This window comes from Notolepis coatsorum (assembly GCF_963971535.1).
Source record: "Notolepis coatsorum genome assembly, chromosome: 1".
NCBI classification, from domain to species: Eukaryota; Metazoa; Chordata; class Actinopteri; order Aulopiformes; family Paralepididae; genus Notolepis; species Notolepis coatsorum.
The window spans coordinates 39,294,814-39,316,557 of NC_140165.1; the positions used below are offsets into that span (position 1 = coordinate 39,294,814).

Below are 21,744 nucleotides of genomic sequence, written 5' to 3' on the forward strand. Positions count from 1 at the left end.
ACAGAGAGACTGAGAACAAAATAGCCATTAAAGATGTGAGATGCTCCGTACTGTAATTATTCTTATAGGCTTCTAAAATGAGCGTGAGTCTGAGTTGAGTCCTAAGGCTCCTGAACTACAGCAAATGCCCTGACAGAAAAACTCTAAAGGCTTCTGTGCTGACGTTGTTGTAAATTAGCGGTGCACTCACTGATGTGAACACGCATGACCAGTGTTTAAATGCTCCAGAGACTCAGAATCCACACATAAATGAAAGAAAAAGACAACCGTGTATAACTCTAGTGTTGATCTTGCCTTCGCTGACAGCCTATAGGCCCATAGCCTACTATGGAATCTCAAAGAAAAGAAAGAAAGAAAGAAAGAAAGAAAGAAAGAAAGAAAGAAAGAAAGAAAGAAAGAAAGAAAGAAAGAAAGAAAGAAAGAAAGAAAGAAAGAAAGAAAGAAAGAAAGAAAGAAAGAAAGAAAGAGGGAAACATTGATTTGTCTGCAACAATGTTCTTCATCAGACCATTTAAAGAGCCAAAACACTTCACTTCCACACTGCATCCCTTTTCAAACCTGTGAGACTCACAGATTGGCCACTGGGTGACAGTATGTCAAGCAGAAATCCTGAGGCTTGACTACTTCTACTACAATGACAGCAACAGTCTGCAAGCCCCACTGCATGGCTGAGTTTGGGCAGATAGGCTGCATAAAAGCTGATGATTTATTGGTCCCTGTGAAACAGGTCCTTGACTCCCCCGTACCCCGCCTTGTCCCCGTCCCTCTGGTCTCACCCCGTTCTGTCTCCGTCGCTCTCGTCTCTGAATATGTTAGATTAAGGTGCAGGGGGGGTGGGGGAGTCTATTTATATTCAATAAACTACTGAATAAACCTTGAGTCGTGAAAGTCCAAGGTGTGGCGTCAGCCCAGACCTGTGAATCAAGAAATATTTTACTCTGATTCATCAACAAATGAACCTTGAGATTTGGCGATCTAGTATTATATTACTGTGAACTTTATTATAACTACTCCCCTATGTGTAACTCTGTAATATTGTGTTTTTACTGTGTGTAATTGTATTTGTTTTTAACCCTGTACGACGACCTTGGGTGCTTTGAAAGGCGCCTTTAAATAAAATGCATTATTATTATTATTATTATTATTATTATTATTATTATTATTATTATTATTATTATTATTATTATTATTATTATTATTATTATTATTATTATTATTATTATTATTATTATTATTATTATTATTATAGTGTAATATGTGGGATAGTAAACTTCACATTTAATCAATATGAATTATAAAAATGATATATAGCCAATATAAATCAATATTGAGTATGAATTGAGAGACTTGACTCCACTATAATGTTACGTCACGCCATGACACACTGCTACATATCCATTCCTATACGTAGCGGTAAACAAAAGGTGTTGCTATAGGTTACGAGTGTATTATCAGGAGGTTTTGGCCTTTTTTGGCAATGTTTCTCAGCCAATCATAACGTTAGGTCTGATAACCAGCTCCTACGCAGAGCTCTACGTCACACAGATTCAAAGAGCTCTAGCCTCCAAGTGCCTCCACAACCAAATGAGTTTGAAAGAAAACTAAATTCCAACAATTGTCAATCAAGTTGTACATGTTTTAATTGATTGTTATCATTACTTGTCTAATTGTTATGATTGTATATGCTGTGTGATTTGAAATGCCTTTTTTTGCTCTGTATGTTTTGCTTAACTCAACGTGACTGTAAATGAGGGAAACCTCAGTTGCCTTTCGAGTTTAAATAAAGGTTTGAAATTAAATGAAATAACGTTGATTTGCATATATTAATAATATGTTTTTTTATATATTTTTTTGCTTTCTGTATTTTTCACACATCCCAATTTTGTCATTATGCCAATTCCCTTCCTGGTGGTCGTTGCGCGCATTGCCCCACTGTTGGCCTGGGGAGGGTGTAGAAGTACCACATACATGTGGTGTCGCCAGCCGCTTCTTTTCACCTGACAGCAAGGAGTTTTACTGGGAGAACGTAACACGTGCGGAGGTTCACGCTATTTCCCCCAGATCCCCTCCCTGCTGAACAGGAGCCCCGACCGACCAGTAGGAGTCGCAGTTTCCAACGACCAGGACACACATACCCCGCCGGCTTACCACCCGCTAACACTGCCAATTGTGTTAGTAGGGACGACTGACCAAGCCGGAGGTACCGCTGACAGCTGGATTCGATCCCAGAGTCTCTGCGGTGGTAGGCGAGTGCTTAGTCCACTGCGCTACCCAGCCGCACCATATTAATAGTATGTTTTAATATATTTATAGTATACATAGTATCACAATTAACCAGTGTATGAATGTGAAGCAGGGCATTGACAAAGAACATTCATCCTCGGTGAACCTACCCTGGGTAAATGTAAAAAATAAAATATATATTATAGCAGTAATATAATATAGTAAAAATATAGCTCTTCATTTAAATTATGGAGGGAACAATTAAGAGAGGATGATTTATTCAATATGTTTAAGGGAATTAGTTTACTTTCTCTTGGAAGAGATATTTAACGTCTGTCAAACACTGCACAGGATAGTAACTAACCTTGCAGGATGTGGCCTCTGTGTGACTCATCAATATGAGAAATTGAAGCACCAATACCTTCCATAACGGACATTGGATCTTTGTTGTCGCTATCTCATTAACCTTGAGGTTTGACATCATGTGTTTCATTAGGCCTGTTTTGTGAGTCATTAAAACCTTTATTACAGTGTGCTTTACGGTCCATGGCGTAAGAAATGTTTATACTTAACAAGAGGTGTTGGGAGTTTGCCATGAAGGCCAATACAGACTTATAATCCAAAACTGAGGCATGATTTTGATGTGAAATCCATATCTTTCCATAGATGAGTCAACAGGGGAAGAAATATGCTACTTCACCTAATTTTCCCTTATAGTAGAGTCAGAAAAGTACTGCACTTTTACTTTTATTTCCCGAGACTCTGTTTAGACCTTGTGGTGTCAATGTGTCTACGGTCAACTGTTTGATATCAGAGTCTGTCTGTTTTGCTCATGAACCATTGTATTGTCATTGAATTCTCTAGTCTCCTTGTCATTGTATTCTGTAGTCTCCTCGTAAACTATTGTATTCTCTATAGTCTCCTTGTCACAATGTCACAGTATTGTCTAGTCTCCTCGTAAACAATTGTATTATCTTGTCTCTGTGTCATTGTATTATCTAGTCTCCTGGTAAACTATTGTATTATCTAGTCTTCTCGTAAACTATTGTATTCTCTAGTCTCATGAACTTTTGTATTATCTAGTCTCCTTGTCATTGTATTATCTAGTCTCCTCGTAAACTATTGTATTCTCTAGTTTCCTTGTCATAGTATCATCTAGTCTCCTCATGAACCATAGTATCATCTAGTCTCCTCATGAACCATTGTATCATCTAGTCTCCTCATGAACCATTGTATCATCTAGTCTCCTCATGAACCATAGTATCATCTAGTCTCCTCATGAACCATTGTATCATCTAGTCTCCTCATGAACCATTGTATCATCTAGTCTCCTCATGAACCATTGTATCATCTAGTCTCCTCATGAACCATTGTATCATCTAGTCTCCTCATGAACCATTGTATTCTCTAGTCTCCTCATGAACCATTGTATCATCTAGTCTCCTCATGAACCATTGTATCATCTAGTCTCCTCATGAACCATTGTATTCTCTAGTCTCCTCATGAACCATTGTATCATCTAGTCTCCTCATGAACCATTGTATCATCTAGTCTCCTCATGAACCATTGTATTCTCTAGTCTCCTCATGAACCATAGTATCATCTAGTCTCCTCATGAACCATTGTATTCTCTAGTCTCCTCATGAACCATTGTATTCTCTAGTCTCCTCATGAACCATTGTATTCTCTAGTCCCCTCATGAACCATTGTATTCTCTAGTCTCCTCGTGAACCATTGTATTCTCTAGTCTCCTCATGAACCATTGTATTCTCTAGTCTCCTCATGAACCATTGTATTCTCTAGTCTCCTCGTGAACCATAGTATTATCTAGTTTCCTTGTCATAGTATCATCTAGTCTCCTCGTAAACTATTGTATTCTCTAGTCTCCTCATGAACCATTGTATTCTCTAGTCTCCTCATGAACCATTGTATTTTCTAGTCTCCTCCTGAACCATTGTATTCTCTAGTCTCCTCATGAACCATTGTATTCTCTAGTCTCCTTGTCATTGTATTATCCAGCCCCCTTGTGTTTGTTTTTTCCTATTTTTACTAGTGTTCCTCTGTTCTTTGTTTGGGTTAGGCAGCCCTTTTTCAGTTCCTGCTATATTTGTATCCTGTGTCCTCTGTCATGAAAAGCATCCCGGTGGGCTCAACTCTGCCTCCATATGTCCTGCATTTGAGTCCCCCAATTACAGGGGTGTAAAGTACTTGAGTAATTGTACTTTGTTACAATACTTAAGTACTGTTTTTAGGTATTTGTACTTTACTCGAGTATTATTAGATTTGTATACTTGTACTTTTTACTCAATTACATTTCAGAGAAAAAAAACATACTTTTTACTCCTTACATTTAAAATGCAGACCTACAACGTACAAAGTACAAATCTCGCAGAGCCTGCGCACTTTATTTAAAAACAGCCAATCAAATCCCCATCAATGGAAAATTAACCCGCCCATACCCATGCTGATTGGTCCTTGTGCAAGACTAGAAAGTGGGGAAAGTTTGAAAGGAAACACTCTGGGTGCTATTGGCATAGAGTTACAGAGGTTTGAACACACTGAAATAAAAAATAAATGTAATTTTCATTATTTTGCAAACAGATGCCTGCAGATCTATCTACTCTATAGTTATTAGCTGAATTAGCTGAGTACACTGCTGGGGCCATAGCCTGAAGTCTTACCTAGAACATGTCCAAAGTCGATAACAATATCACAAAAAGATTGTGTTTTACACATCTTTATGTAATTGGTATGTTTTAGGCGACAACAATAGATCAGCGCAATTTGCACTCTGGAGAGGGATGCTTTTACCTATTTTACAGCTTCTCTGTCTCAGAAAACCCACTCAAGTAAGATGTCATTCTTTTCAGAATTTCATTGGCTACACAAACGGTCAATCATTTTCAGCGTCAGTCGTGATTTGTCCGGTCATTGAGAGGCGAAACCGGAGGTGGTCACTTTTTCTAAACTGACTCTCGTTGGCTGTTTGGTCTTATAACCTGAGATTGGAAGCACGTAATAGGTCAAGTGGTGTGGCTATCAAATGGCGGCCATTTTAGCTTTCAACCGATGTGTTGGTTGAGAGATAATAACACAGTGTGACGCTGACAACTGGCTGTAAAATGTGTTGCGAAATGCGACGGTCCGTCGGAACGTTAAGTGTTTTAAACAAGGCAATGTAGATTATGTAAAACCCTGCCCATTTTGCTCTCTCCGCCGTGATATCTAGTCAGATCTGCGCTGAACTGAGCGGCAAACTCAGATCACGTCCTATGTAAAAAAAAACAGACATACAGATATAGATTGGATGCTAGCTTTTTAGGCATTGCAGTTTGTCTTGTAGATGGTCTAAACATGTTATGGCTTCATGACGAAACTTGAGATATTCAGATAGAGTGTAGCATGAGTGTCCATGTATCAGTCAACAGGGATTTGTCCTATATGTATCTCTGTTATGGCCATGGGAAACTTCTTGAGGCAATGCAGAGTGGCAATTTGTCCTTCAGCATAGACAGAGAAACAGCACAAAGTCAATTTGGCTGAGGTGTTGGCTGGTGGGCCATCCTTTGCTTTCAAATGGTGTCACAATTCTGAGCATAAATCTTAAGGCAGCTATTGTGCATCCCACCTAGCAACCACTCCTCCTAGCAACCACTCCTCCTAGCAATGACTCCCTCCTAGCAACCACTCAGTTAAGATAGATTATTATTATTATTATTATTATTATTATTATTATTATTATTATTATTATTATTATTATTATTATTATTATTATTATTATTATTATTATTGTGCATCCCTACTAGCAACCATTCTCTGCCGGGCTTATAGCCATCCTAAACCATCCTCCGCCAGCGCTATTTGTCTATGGAGATGTTCACCTTCTTTGCAGGGCTATAACTTTTTAAATTGTATTGCTAAATTGACACTACTATGGCCCATTCAACATCAATTATCTATCGTTCAGGATGTAGGAACGTTTTATTTTTTCATTCACACATTCATACTAAAACACCGTCTAGAGTATAAATATGTTTTTATCGTTTTCTGCAGTATTTCATAGAACGTGAGATATAGGCCTAAATGCATATATTAGATGATCAAATGCAGTTTGATACCGATCAACGTTATATTAAAAATTTCAACTGTACATGGTCCTAAACGTCATGACTGGTCATCTGCGGGTGAAAGGAGGGGGAGGGGGGGGTCGTTTATAATTCAATGACCGACGTTAAATGATTCATGTAGTATGGGTGATATATTGATCAGAGCAGTTTGTATCAAAAATGGTAAAGAAAAACGCTGAAACTCACCCCAGTCTCCTCGTAGCGTTGGGTGATGAGAGTGGAGCAAAAAGATCGCTATTATGGGATGTTGATCGATGCAATCCATTTCTGGTTTGTATATTACTAATACACGTCCAAATCATGTTGATTATTGAGTTATGGCAACGGATCGATATCCACGGTGTGTGGATTGAGCCCCGGGACGATCACCGAGTGGCCGGACGAAAATAGGGGACGGACCACTTCCGATTTAGGCAACTTCCTCTTTGGCAACTCGCCGATCGGCCACCAGGTGGCGGTATTGAAGCGTTGCAGAGTTGTGCCGAGTCCCACAGCATCACCCAAGACTCCGTGGGTGAAATATGAATACCATGACGAAAATATGAAATATTGATCTCAAAGACGCCTTACGGCGTCATTGGCAGATTACGCATGGCGGAGAATGATGTGTTAACACGTCATCGTCATATATGTCCTGATGAATTGAAAATGGGGGACCCTGATGTAAACAAGACGAAAGTCTTTCTCTGGTCTGCATCCCCTTAACAATTGTGTGTATTGAGCTGTACTGTATTGTACCCATTCTGCAATCTGTTAATAAAGTTTTCAATCAATCAATCAATCAATCGGCGGAGAATGGGTTAAGATATATTATTATTATTATTATTATTATTGTGCATCCCTCCTAGCAACCACCTAGCAACCACTCATACTAGCAACCATTGGGTTAAGATAGATTATGGAATGCAAAATAACGCAAACTATAAAACACCCCATAAGAACAACAAGGTAGTAAAAAAAAAAACACTGTTTATTGTTGCCAAAGAGTTGGCCATCTGTATTACGTCAGGATCTGGTGTTGTGGTGTTTGGACCTACCTCATAGTGTAGAGTAGTGTGCCGTCGTCTTTCAGCCGGAGCAGCTTGTTGGGCGTGGTCATGTTATGGGCGATGGACTTCTTGCCGTTAAGGAAGAACGTGTCCGGGGTCCAGATGTTGCTGGCCAGCAGGTTGTTTAGCGGCAGCATCTCCATGGGGCCCTTAAAGCACAGGCGCTCGTCCTTCCAGCTCTGCCGGAAGAATACATCGATGGTGTATTCCTGAGGGGGGGGGGGGGGGGGGTGAAGAGGAGGACATGTTCAGCTCAGAAGGGTCATCGAGGGTATCAATGTATCAATACTGATACTGGTATCGGTTAGGGAGAACTGTGTCCCCAGTATACCCCCCAGTACCAAATCAAATTCCATTCACGTGTAAACATGTCAAAAATCAAGTCACAGTGATTTGATTTGATGCATTTTTTTCTATGTTAAATCTCTCTGATGGAGAATAATTGGGTCTATATGTTAACACTTTGGTCGCCAGGCTTATATTCAGAATAAACCATCCCACGCCAGCTCTATTTGTCTATGGAGAAGTTCCCCTTCTTTGCAGGGCTATAACTTTTTTAATTGTATTGCTAAATTGACATTACTATGGCCCATTCAACATCAAGTATCTATTGTTCAGGGTGTAGCAACGTTATACTTTTTCATTCACATATTCATACTAAAATACGGTCTAAAGTATAAGTATGTTTTATCGTTTTCTGCAGCTTTCTCCAGAACGTGATTTATAGCCCTAAATGCATTATATTGATGATTGTATACAGTTTGATAGCAATCGGCGCGAAATAAAAAAAATTCAAATGGACGTGCTTCTAGAAGTTACTACTTATCATCTGATGTTGACCGGATGGGGGGGGGGTCGTTTATAATTCCGTGGCCAACGTTAGATGATTCATCTAGTGTGGGTGATATGATCATTAGAGCAGTTTGTATCGAACACTTTAAAAAATAACGCTGAAACTTACCGTAGCTTCCTCGTAGCGTTGGGCGATGAGCGTGGAGCAGAAATATTCCTATTATGGGATGTAGAAATATGCGATCCATCTCCAGGTTGTATAATAGTATATACGTCCAAATCATGTTGTTTATCGAGTTATTGGTAACGGATTGCTATCCATTGTGTCTAGCTCAAGTCCTGGGACTATTAGCGAGTGATCGGACCGAATTGGAATGAGCACCAGCTTCCATTTCCTGTTTCCGGTTTGAGCAATCCGCCGATCAGCCACCAGATGGCGCTCTTGAACCGTTGGAGAGTTGAGAGGGGATCAACAGTAGATCTCAAGTCTCCGGGGGAGAAATATGATTGCTATCACAGATTTTTGAAATATTGATATCAAAGACGTGGTACGGCGTCTTTGGCAGAATGAGCATGGCGGGGAATGACGTGGTAAGGCGTTTTTGGCGACCATAGTGTTAATCATTTTGTCCAATGACACCAAACTAATGGTCTGAGTTTATACTTCTCAGTAAAAGCAATGAATCGGATCAGTGGATCTCTAACATGCAGAGATAAGGAGTACGCCCCACTCTTCCCCACCCTCCATGCAAAGCACATCTGTATGATCATGATCATTTAGCGACTAACTCGTCCACTAACTCAGTAGCTCACTCCCTATATCACGCCTATGCTTGAAATACGCCCGCTGGTCCATTACAGGATAGTGTGTCCGTGTCTCACGCTTATGCTGCGTGAAAAGGACATGTGTGATGTTGCTCTACCGGCAGGGGGCTTTAAACCCAAAAACAAGAAAAAAGAATGGTGTGACCAGAACTCAAACCAGCAGTTACTGTGGTAGTAGGCGAGCACTTGCACCTCTACACTACCCATACACACACATATTATGGTTCTGGTTAGTGTTATGGGTAGTTTTAAGGTTATACTCAGGGTATAAGGTTAGATTTAATGGTTTGCTTAACGGTTATGGTTAGTTTAGGGTTAACGGTGTGGTTGAGGTTATAGTTTGGGTAAGGCTGTCGGGAAAAGTGAGTCTTGTTAGTGTCGAGGTCAAATGCACTCTCCTGCCAATGAAGCACTTCCAGGGTAAACTTATACAGTTAACGTTAACCGCGGAGACTACGGATAGTACCGAGGGCCATACACAGTGACTCAGTATCAGACGTCGTGTCTAAGGGTGTCCAAGCGTGAAGAGCACACGCTAGAGGTTGTGGGACAGGCATGAGAATGTGACGCCAGGGCACGATACAGGGTCGCTCACTCGCGGTTGGCCACTCTGCCCCTAGTGGCGGGTCACAGGAAACACGTTTTGCATCTATGATACTGTGTGTCCTTTTGGCTGGTATAGTCCAATTACAACCCTAATTTTCATTGAAGTACATCGGAGGGTAGGGTCACAATATTACCACCGCCCCTTACCAGTGCTCCCATGACCTCCTGAATACAACTGTACCACTGATTAGGTTTGTTGAGCACATCTTTATTCAACTTTTTGATCCACTTTTTCTCCCATTTTCTATTTTTCTCCCATCCCAATTTCATATCGTCCAATTCAACCCTCCCCTGTCTCGAACGCTGTTTCTTGCCTCCCACAAGCCGGCTGCAATGTGGACTAAGCCATACATAGCACGAGTCCCCTCCGATACTCGAGGTAACAGCAGTCGCATCTTTTCACCTGCGCGGCACAATCTTTCAGCGTCAGGGGTCTGCGCTTTGGAGGGGCGCCGCCCCCATCACTTCCTGATTCTACTGTGCAGGCGCACCAACCGACCTGTAGGAGTCGCTGTCCACAACGCCCGATCCCCACCCATCAGTTTCCCACCCCCTAATACTGCCAATGTGTATTAGTACGGACAACCAGCTAAACTGAAAGCAATGTCAACTTTTTTGGGGGGGGGGGGGCTTTCTGTATTTTTCACCTATCCCAATTTAGTCGTTATGCCAATTCCCTTCCTGGTCGTTGCGTGCATTGCCCCACTGTCTGCCTGGGGAGAACTACCACATGCCTCCTCCGATACATGTGGAGTCGCCAGCCGCTTCTTTTCACCTGACAGCGAGGAGTTTCACTGGTGGAACGTAACGCGTGTGGAGGTTCACGCTATTTCCCCGAGATCCCCTCCCTGCTGAACAGCTGCCCCAACCAACCAGTAGGAGTCACAGTTTACAACGACCAGGACACATACCCCACCAGCTTCCCACCCGCTAACACTGCCAATTGTGTTAGTAGGGACGACTGAACAAGCCGGAGGTACCGCTGACAGCTGGATCAGAGTCTCTGTGGTGGTAGGCAAGTGCTTAGTCCACTGCGCTACCCAGTCGCACCCTTAGCATTACATTTCTATTGCTGTTTGGGGAACACACCCGTCACTTAAAACACACAGGCCATGTAATGAGGAAATGCATTGCGTTCAGCTGCTCATACCATGTCCGCGGTCTGGTTGCTGATTAGTATCAGTCAACTGTGGTCACTGTGGTCTCAAAGTATCGCTGTATACAACTGTCAAAGTACATAATGTGTGACCTTGGAAATACAAGAATGTCTCTGAATATCCAGCTCATAACAACAGCATAAACGGTAGGTCATAAGGATAACAACAATAATATAAGTATTGGGACATATTTGTGTTTTACCCTCAATTGTTGTGGTCAAACAAGCGTATTATCCTGTAACTTGTTTCGTAAATGATCAAATGAACTCTAATCTACAGTATTTTGTCCGGCACATCCGGAAGAAATAGCAGACGGGTGACGATTACGCCAACGTTATTTTGTCCTTATTTTCGTTCCTCGTCGACCACCATGACAGTCACGTCATTATTAATCCTCACGCTGCACCGTCACACTTCCTCAGTAGGTTGCCGTGGTAACGTGGCCTAAATGCCTCTGCAGGAAAATGGGCTAATAAGTGGGTTAAGGACAAATAAACGGGTTATTGAGGGAGCGAGTGTGTAATGAGTGACTGGAGTGAGAAGAGAGGAATACCCTGCAGCGCCTCGTCAAACCCAGCAGTAAAGAACGCCGCGTGATTCCTGAGGGTGTTGGGATGGGTTTTATATGGGGTTTGTATTGACATGTATCGACAACAACCAGCTGCTTAGCACAACAAGTCAGTCAATTAGAACAATTTAGCACAAGGTAATATAGACGGTTTGAACTCGACAACGTAAACATGTTAAATGGACCCAGGTTTATTTCCCGTCACAGTGTTTGCTAACATCAGGACAGGAAATTAACACAGGTCCAAGTTGTTCCCTAGCAACACAATCCCAGTGAAACCGTTTATAGGTCAGGTGGCTTCTCTAGCTTTTTTACACTTTTTTTGAATGTTGTATCTTTTATATGATGGTAAATGGTTGCATTTATATAGCGCTTTAATCCAACGCGCTTTACAATTTGTTCCTCACATTTTACCTATTCACTCACATTCACACACTGATGGCGGAGGCAACCATGCAAGGTGCCAACCTGCTCATCGGAGCAATTAGGGGTTAAGTGTCTTGCTCAAGGACACTTCGACACGCTGCCCGGGAGGAGTGGGAATCGAACCGGGAACCTCCGGATTACCAGACGACTGCTCTAACTCCTGAGCCACTGTCTATCTTTTGTATTATCTGTCTGTATTATTTAACCATTTCAGGTGTATATGGTCTCACTTGCAAGAGATTAGAATTGAAGAGAACTGAACATTCGGATGACAATGTCACAATGACCTATGTCAAGCCCCGTCCTCTTTTCTAGGATCCTCCAATCGCAACTGTTCCTTCCCTGGGGGGCACTTATCAACACAAAGTGAGCGCATAACACGTGTTCCTTCTTCCTAAATGAACACGCAGAAGAAAACATGATATTGATTTGAACACTCAGATGGGTGATCTGTCATAGGTTCCGCCTTTTATGAAACATCGATTTCGCTTTTGAAAATGAACGAAAAGAGAAATAAATAAATAAATGAACTACAACAGAAATTCAATAACGTTACCAGATCCTCTCAGAATGATGACACAATTAGTGAACTGACATTATAGGAATATAGGTGCAATGGCAAAAAGCCTTTATGATCCACAAAGTGGACCTCTTCCACCTCCAGGGGTCCGTAACCACGCGATACAAAATGACATTATTTTAAGCATAAAACAAAACACACTATAAAAATACACAAACTAGTCTCTGGTAAAGGTCAAATCTGTAAGTTCTGACCATATTAATGTGAGCTATATATTCACATACATTATTGAGGAATCTAGTGATAGTCTGGGCTATAACCCATTTGTTTACGTTTGGATTGCTGACGGGCCTTTAATATCCTTGTCAGTGTGTTTTTTTGGCCTTCTACAACTACTACTACTACTACTACTACTACTACTACTACTACTACTACTACTACTACTACTACTACTACTACTACTACTACTACTACTACTACTACTATTACTACTACTATTACTATTACTACTAGGGATGTCCGATATTATCGGCCGACCAATATTATCGGCCGATATCGGCAGTAAAATGTGATATCGGAAAATATCGGTATCGGTTAAAAAAAAAAAAAACAATAACAATATTTGTTATATATATATCCAGTGAAATTATTAGTTACCTGAAATTATTCAGTTTTTGGGGGGTGGGGGGAAACCCTGCATATATCGGTATCGGTTGATATCGGTTGATATCGGTATCGGAAATTAAGAGTTGGACAATATCGGAATACCGGTATCGGTAAAAAAGCCAATATCGAGCATCCCTAATTACTACTGCTACTACTACTACTACTACTACTACTACTACTACTACTACTACTACTACTACTACTACTACTACTACTACTACTACTACTACTACTACTACTATTACTATTACTACTATTACTATTACTACTACTACTACTGCTACTGCTACTGCTACTACTACTATTGCTACTACTACTACTACTACTACTACTACTACTACTACTACTACTACTACTACTACTACTACTACTACTACTACTACTACTACTACTACTGCTACTACTACTACTACTACTGCTACTGCAAGTCACTGCTGTATCAAAGCATAGCTGAATTCAATTACCACATCCCACAGTGAATAGCCCATAATGTTTAACCTCAAAAATAGTCCATGTCAAAAGTATTTCCTTATTCAGGTCAAATCTTACACATTGTTGATGCGTTTTTTACGGCTAGAGTAGACGGGCAATTCTCCCAGAAGCCGGGCCATCGCTACCTTTTTATTCCTTTGAGTCCCAACTTTGATTCTGACCCAGTTGCCAATTTCCTATCCCTGCTCCAAGCATTGTTGGCCATTTTCATGACTCAGAGTCCCTAATGGTGCTGTAAGCTGTGATCCAAACGTAAACAAACTGGCAGCCCCACCCAAAAAGAAATAGCAATGGAGACGCATTTGTTATTCTCTAGTTGATACTCAGCTCTTGATACGAGGACTAACACCAAATTACTTTTTGTTTACTGTGTTTGAGTAAAACAGACCTATATTCTGATTCATAATGGGTTTAGAAAATTCCAAGAGGTCTATTTTCCATCAACAGATTAAACTCTTAAAGCATGTACGTGAATAAACCCCACATTTATAATGTGGTCAAACGAAATCAGGGACCGGGGCTTTAATGGACTCACCATCTCTGTGTCGGACATCGGGCCAAAGCTTGTGACAAATATATCCGTCTTGATCTCTGTCACATTCTCTGCGGATAGAACAGAATGCAGGACGTTAGGATGTGACGAGGTTGTGAAAACAATATGGCTGTCCGTCGATTTGGTTAGTTTACTTGACCCAAGACTTTGTTAGTCGATTTCTGTACTTTTTTGGTGCTGAATTAAGATCATTTTAACCATGGCGGTCCAACGGTCAATTATTTATACAATGGCCAATACCATGGTAAAACAGAAATTACCATCAAACCATGATACTTTTTTGTAGTAATAGTAAGCAGAAATAGTTAGCATTTGTTTACAGTTCTGGTGGAGGTCAATGGTGTATGAAGGATGTCTCCAAAATAAATCACATATAACAGTAGCAGCTTCCACCAGCATTGCTAACATTGCTAACATTGCTAACAATTGCAAACAAAAAGCCTCATTCTTACTTCCAATATAACAATATAAAAAAAAACACTGGTGCCAGTGCTTGTTGAAATGAGAAGATTCCCTGTTCATGACAAATCAAACAGGCTTCTTGTTATTGGTGGAATCTCGCAGGTTAAGGGTTAAGGGATTTCATTTCAAACCTATATTTCAACTCGTGCGACACAGAGGTGACCCTCGTTTACAGCGACGACAGCTTGCATACAGTGGTTGGAGATCATACCTTTAACCCTTTCACTACCACACTACCAAACGGTTAACCCTTTCACTGTGACACTACATAAGGTTAACCCTTTCACTGCCACATGACAAAGGGTTGACCCTTTCACAACCACACTACAGAAGGTTAACCACTTTCACTACCACTAACCGTCTGTTAACCGAAAGGTTAACCTACTGTAGTGTGGTAGTTAAAGGGTTAAATTCAGCAAGAGAGAAGGAAGAACCTCCAACTTCAGGAGGTTTGGGAGGAAGACCAACTCAAAGAACCAGCTAGCTGTTAGCTCAAACTGGCTTGTTACTATCTCAAGTCTTTTCCCTCCCTTTTCCCGCCAATTCCCTAACACGAGTGGCCTACCCCAGCTCAACTACCAACACCCCTGTATTAACACCCCCCCCCCCACACTACACACTAACACACACACACATCCATAACCCACACGACCCGTTCAGAAGTGCCACCACAATATTAAAGCAGAGAACAATCCCATTTTTGCCCCGACTTCCTTGACAAGGTCAACCGATCCTTCATCGTTATTTGTGTCCTTCCGTTTCTCCTCTAAAAAGAAAAAATCGAATCATAATTTATTTTACGCCTGCGCGTTGCATGTCTTGTAAGCTAGGGGTGGTGGGGGGGCATTAGCGCTGCTGTCCCATGAAACAGCGGACACGTATAGATCCCCACCCCCCGCACCCCAGTGCATATAAATCTGGTCCCCCGACAGGCCGGGATGGGTCCCCTGCCGTGGAGAGCACGCTCCTGACTAGGGATGGGAATTGATAGGATTTTATCGATACGATTCCATTATCGATTCTGCTTATCGATTCGATTCTTTATCGATTCCCTTATCGATACCTGATCAATTTATAATTTAAATAAATAAATTGAAAATGCAACAGAACTACATTTAGTCATTTAGCTGACGCTTTTATCCAAAGCGACTTACAAGTTCTGTACGACAAGCCATCAGGAAGGGCACAACTCTATCAGCTGAGCAACAATGTTCATCAAAGTGTTGAGTGCTAAAGTGTAGGTTAGTTTATTAGGACAAGTGCATGACAGTACGGTTAGTTAGGGTTAGATATATTTTTTTTTTTTCAGATAATGGTTGAAGAAGTGCGTCTTTAGTCGACGGCGAAAGATTGGATGGGTTTCGGCTGTCCTAACTGGGGTGGGTAGTTCATTCCACCATTGTGGGGCAAGGACTGAGAATAGGCGACTTCTCTTTGATGACCCTCCCGGAGCTCGGATAGGAGTAGGTCTGAGGCGGCCAGAAGATGCAGAGCGTAGGGGTCTAAGCTGGTTAGAATAACATGCAACTTGACATTTCTGATTGTCATTTATTGTTGAGCCCCCATGTCAGAAAAATACAAAAACTGTAAAAAATAAAACATTAACTATAGCCTACACTTAAATAAAATAATGTATTTGAGATTCTCTTAAAATGTATTTATTTTTTTATTCTTAAACTAATTTAATCTATTGAATAACAGGTTGTTATTCCTCTGACTTCTGTCTCTCACTCACACACTCTCTCTCTCACACACACACACACACACACACACACACACACACACACACACACACACACAGAGAGAGAGAGCTCCCCGGGCCCCTGTCCTATAAGGTATTGGCTTGTGTTGCTACACGGACACATTTGTATGTTGCACCACTGTACTTCCTGGCTTACAGTCTTGTAAACAAACATTCCGTCTCTCATTATATGTGAACTAAAGAGTACAAGGTTTACACAACAGCCCCCACCTGCTGTTTTATTGTATTTGTACCTGTACTATCCGCTGTCAGCTGTTTATCTCTCTTTGTGAGCTTGATTAAATAGCGTTAGCTCACGTTAGCTCCGCGGCTAATTTTAGCTCAGCCTGATCTAAATCAATGACTAGGTTCTAAAGCATTCAAGTAGTTTTCACTGCACATAGAAGTAGCCAAACAGCAGGAGCATTTCGGGAGCATATTACCAAAACCCAGGCAATTTCGAGCCATTAAGGAATCAAATAGAGTCTGCCATGGCTACATGCTAACGGCTAACATTATTGCGCAACTGTAGGCAGCGATAAGGGAATCGAAAGTCACGGGAGCCACACGGTTCCAGGCATCGGCCAATTAGGAACCGGTTCCCAACGGGAACCGGTTTTCGATTCCCATCCCTACTCCTGACTTGAATGCCTCGGCTTGAGCGTTTTTGTTGTGCGTCTTGGCGGGTCTCCGTGTCAAGGGTATAGCGAATGCATACCGGGGGAAGTCTGAACGGGGCTTTTGATATGACACATCTGGCATTCAGCAGGGAGAAAAGGGTGATCCTTCTCATTACGGTGGAAAAAGACTGTTGGGGGGAAAAACGAGTTGAAGGGAAAAGGGCAAATTTCACAGGTGTGGGGGTTAGTGTGTGTGGGGTGAGGGTGTGGGGGCAAAAAAACAGCATCGAGAATCAAGTTTGTTGAGCTAGGTTCAGAAAACCATGCTTCAGAGAGAGAGAGAGAGAGAGAGAGAGAGAGAGAGAGGGGGGGGGGGAGAGGGGAAAAGAGGAGGCGAGGAGAAGGAGGAGAAAAGGGGAGAAAAGAAGATGAGAGCAGAGAGGGAGAGAGAGAGATACAGGTGAAAAGAGAGAGGGAGGGGAGAGAGAGAGGGCAGAGAGAGGGGGGTGGGTAGAGAGAGGGAGGTAGAGAGTGAGACATTGGGGCGAGAAAAAGATGAAAGGGAAAAAACATGTATTCCTTTCAATAGTCTTTAAAAAAAATTATAAAAAAACTCTAGTGTGAACAGAAAGCTCTGGGCTCTCAAGGTTATGTTCTGTTTCAGGAGAGAGGTATCACAAAGCACAACACAACCATACATGGAATTGCGCCCATTCTGCGATACCTTCTGGCTGATTCCTGCCTTTCCTGCAAGGTAGCACACAATGAAAAGGCTTATATTAACGAACTGCTCTGTGTGCTCAGATTGAAACCCAGTACCCTAGCAACAATAATAACATGTGTGTGTGTGTGTGTGTGTGTGTGTGTGTGTGTGTGTGTGTGTGTGTGTGTGTGTGTGTGTGTGTGTGTGTGTGTGTGTGTGTGTGTGTGTGTGTGTGTGTGTGTGTGTGTGTGTGTGTGTGTGTGTGTGTGTGTGTGTGTGTGTGTGTGTGTGCTCTGTCTGGAATTGTCCTTGTGCCACCCTGGTGTCTGTCACCCCGGTCTGTGTTTGCTACATATCACATGCTATGAAACAGAAAAGTGGACCCTTCCCACAACGTGGTAACGGCATTGAGCTACAACGTGCAGGTCTCCAGGCCATTACAATCAGAATGTTGCATTTACATCTGGCTATCGCATGGAATATCGGTTTAGCATATTATTAAAATGCCAGATTCTAATGCCAGAGCTTCGGAGGAGAGTGCTGGCATCTTTCAAACGTGATTCTTCAAATGTTGGATTAGAATGCTAGAATTCCAAGATCAGAACATCAGGGTGTTCTATAGTATTACCTCCTAGTCCTGGCCTAAGCCGGTTGTCGTAACCATCGAGCAGACCGTCCAGGATTCTGGTGAAGACCGTGCTGTTGTCGTTGGGTGGGGGTTCCTTCGAAGCTTCGGACGTGGTTAGGCACATGCTAGGAGAGGAGAGGAGAGGCGAGGAGAGGAGCATAGTAATAAGAGAAGAGGGGAGAAGGGGAAAACAAATTAGATGAGAGGAGAGGAGTGGAGAGGAGAGGAGAGGAGAGGAGAGGAGAGGAGAGGAGAGGAGAGGAGAGGAGAGGAGAGGAGAGGAGAGGAGAGGAGGGGAGAGGAGAAAAGGATAGTAGTAAGAGAAGAGGAGTAGAGTGGGAAGGAGAGGATGGGAGAGAAGAGAAGAGAAGAGAAGAGAAGAGAAGAGAAGAGAAGAGAAGAGAAGAGAAGAGAAGAGAAGAGAAGAGAAGAGAAGAGAAGAGAAGAGAAGAGAAGAGAAGAACAAATTGAGTTGAGAGGAGAATAGTAGTGAGAGGAGAGGGGAGAAGAACAATTTAATTGAGAGAAGATGAGTGGAGAGGAGAGGGGATGAAAAGAAGGGGAGATGAGAGGAGAGGATGGAAAAGGAGGAAAGGTGGACAATGAACAAGAAGAGATGGAATTAGAGGAGTGGAGAGCAGGGGATATGAAGGGAGTGAGGAGGAGGAGAGGGGTGTGGAGTGGAGCGGAGAGTGGAATGGAGAGAGAGAGGGGAATGGAGGAGAGGAGAGGAGAGAGGAAAGGAGAGGAGAGAGAGGTGACAGGAGAGGGGAGGAGTGGAAAGGGGAGGAGAGGAGAGGAGAGAGAGAGGACAGGAGAGGGGAGGAGAGGAGAGAGAGAGGACAGGAGATGGGAGGAGAGGAGAGGATAGGAGAGAGAGAAGAGAGGGGAGGAGAGAGAGAGGACATGAGCGGGGAGGATGGGAGAGGAGAGAGAGAGGATAAGGGAGGTGAGGATATGGGAAAGAGAGAGGACAGGAGGGGAGGAGGGGAGAGGAGAGAGAGAGGACAGGAGAGGGGAGGAGAGGGGAGGGAGAGGACAGGAGAGAGAGGACAGGAAAGGGGAGGAGAGGAGAGAGATGACAGGAGATGAGAGAGAGAGGAGAGGAGAGGAGAGGAGAGGAGAGAGAGAGAGAGGAGAGGAGAGGAGAGGAGATGAAAGAGAGAGAGGACAGGAGAGGGGATGAGATGAGAGAGAGAGGGGACAGGAGAGGGGAGGAGAGGAGTGTCCAGTAGTTAATTACATACATTACACACATCTTACAACATCAAGCAGATATATTACAGGCTCAGGCAAGAGAGAGAGAGATGAGAGTCCATCCTGCCGTTAGTTCTACACGGTGTGATGTCTGCTGACATGGCTGCTGTGATTAATTAGCTGGCTGGATTAATGACGCAGCTGTTGTGATTCATTAATTAATTAACTAATTACTGTACTTAACCACTACCGATACTCAATTAAAGCTGCAATGTGTGATTTTGATATAAGGACGTGGGTGGGGAGGAGGGGTCTTAGAGGTTCAACACTGTCTTCATACTACAGTCTATTTACGGTTTACTATCTAAAGCACGAGTGCTGATACGGTGCCCACCCCAGCCCGGATCACCCTGCACCTTGCTGTTGCCCTCTGGGTAACGTGGATTTCAAATCAAAAGACCAATATTAGGCAAAAGAACAGACTGTCATGTTTTGATACTGATTGTGCCGGAATCTATATGGGAACAATTGATCAGAATCATTGTTGAATCTTTTTAAGTCCTTGGTTTCAGGCTACATTAGGCTATGTCTTCCAATTTAAACATTTAGGCACTACCCACAGTGCCTAATGTATTATTCTTTCATTTGATTGTATTTTTATTCAATAGACAGTGAAGTACAGTATAGCCTACCCCCTCAAAACCGCTGACATGCAATCTTTTAATAAACATTGGATGAAGCCCATCTGGCAACATGCATCCAAATAGGGCTTCACATAAGAAGAACTACTCCAGACGTGCGTCTGGCCAGACACTTGTCAGACAAAAGTACAACACATGCTCACACGTGGAGATCAATCAACAATTCCTTGTGTGTGTGTTTGATTTTTGACTCATATCTTGCATCGCCGGCTGAAGATCTGAGTTGCACTTCATCTTTTTTATATATATATATATATGAGCAGGTCCTGCATTATATATATATATATATATATATATATATATATATATATATATATATATATATATATATATATATATATATATATATATATATATATATATATATATATATATATATATATATCTTGCCAAACCTTTAAAATTAGTACTCTATAGTAAACACACATTGGTTACAACAAGGTAGAAATGACTCAAAAGCACCCCCCTCCCCCCACAAATCTTAAAGAAACGTGGAGTACTCTTAACCCAGGCATGCATGGTTTAAACACCTACCTGTGTCTGCAGCCACACGCCAGGAGGAAACCGAGGATGAAGACCCTCATGGCTGAAAGGCTGCTCACTTTGTCAGGAGCTACGACACAGACACAAAAACAAAAGGCAACATGACAACACCATCACACCACCACCATGTCATCATCACCATCACCATCATACCAGCTGAATTATGCAATTAATCCTTTCTTGGTAATCACACTGAAACTGACAGGATATCCCAACTCACTCAGTCTGCATGCCAGGAGTATAGATATTTTCTGAAATCTCTATTACTTAGCATATCTCCATTATTCCTATACTCATGGAGTATGACGATTTCTTTTAACTCGCTTGTTCTAAAAAACACCAGCCAGTGAGGCTGATGAAAATGATATCCTTGCCATGCACACAAACACACACGCACACGCACACACACACACACACGCACACACGCACACACACACGCACAGACAAGACACGCACGAACGCACACCACCAGCCAACTCTCATGCAGAGGCAGGCAGCCCATTACAGGGAATCAAACAGTGGGATCAGCGCTGAAAGGCTGCGGTGTCTAAACACTTCAAATCAAGACTATTGTCGGCTTCATCTCGGGGAGAAATGAAGCCGTGCTGTCGTCCCGTGTGTAATGGGAGAAAAAAACACACAAACAACCAATCCATACTCCGATACCGCAGAGGGAAAGAACACAGTTTTCTGCTAGTGTTAGCTTCACTGCGTATGAATTCGCATCCAACGCATCCATTCAAACGGGCTCCCCCTTTCTCCACTCCTCGCCATGCACCGACCCCCCAAAATGTGAGGACAGAGGGGGGAAATCAGGACATTTTTATTATTGGTAGAATATGATCCTATAGCGAGAAAACCGGCTTACCTGAATCATGAAGATCCGTCACCATTTGGTTTTGCAATCACGGCCGCGGAGTCTAAACGGAAATTCGAGGGGTATCAATTAGGCGCCCGATCCCGCTGCTGCTCTCCTCTCTAGCTCTCTCTCTCTCTCTCTCTCTCTCTCTCTCTCTCTCTCTCTCTCTCTCTCTCTCTCTCTCTCTCTCTCTCTCTCTCTCTCTCTCTCTCTCTCTCTCTCTCCCCCCCTCTCTCTCTCCTCCTCTCTCTCTCTCTTTCGAGGGGTGTTCAGTCGTCGCCGGTTC

At 42.5% G+C, this 21,744-nt stretch overlaps 1 protein-coding gene across 1 annotated transcript in view; it reads right to left on the minus strand.

The window, feature by feature from the left end:
- Positions 1-18,264, minus strand: part of LOC311241451 (gamma-aminobutyric acid receptor subunit alpha-5-like) — a gene marked incomplete at its 3' end in the record, with an annotated part of 157,137 nt that extends 138,873 nt beyond the window's left edge. The window contains exons 1-3 of the mRNA XM_084330287.1: positions 18,159-18,264; positions 13,987-14,054; positions 7,388-7,608 (exon numbers count right to left, since the gene is read on the minus strand). Coding sequence (XP_084186413.1) covers positions 7,388-7,608; positions 13,987-14,004 — 239 coding nt within the window. The 5' untranslated portion in view covers positions 14,005-14,054; positions 18,159-18,264. The remainder of the gene's footprint in view (positions 1-7,387; positions 7,609-13,986; positions 14,055-18,158) is intronic.
- Between the last annotated feature and the right edge of the window lie 3,480 nt (positions 18,265-21,744).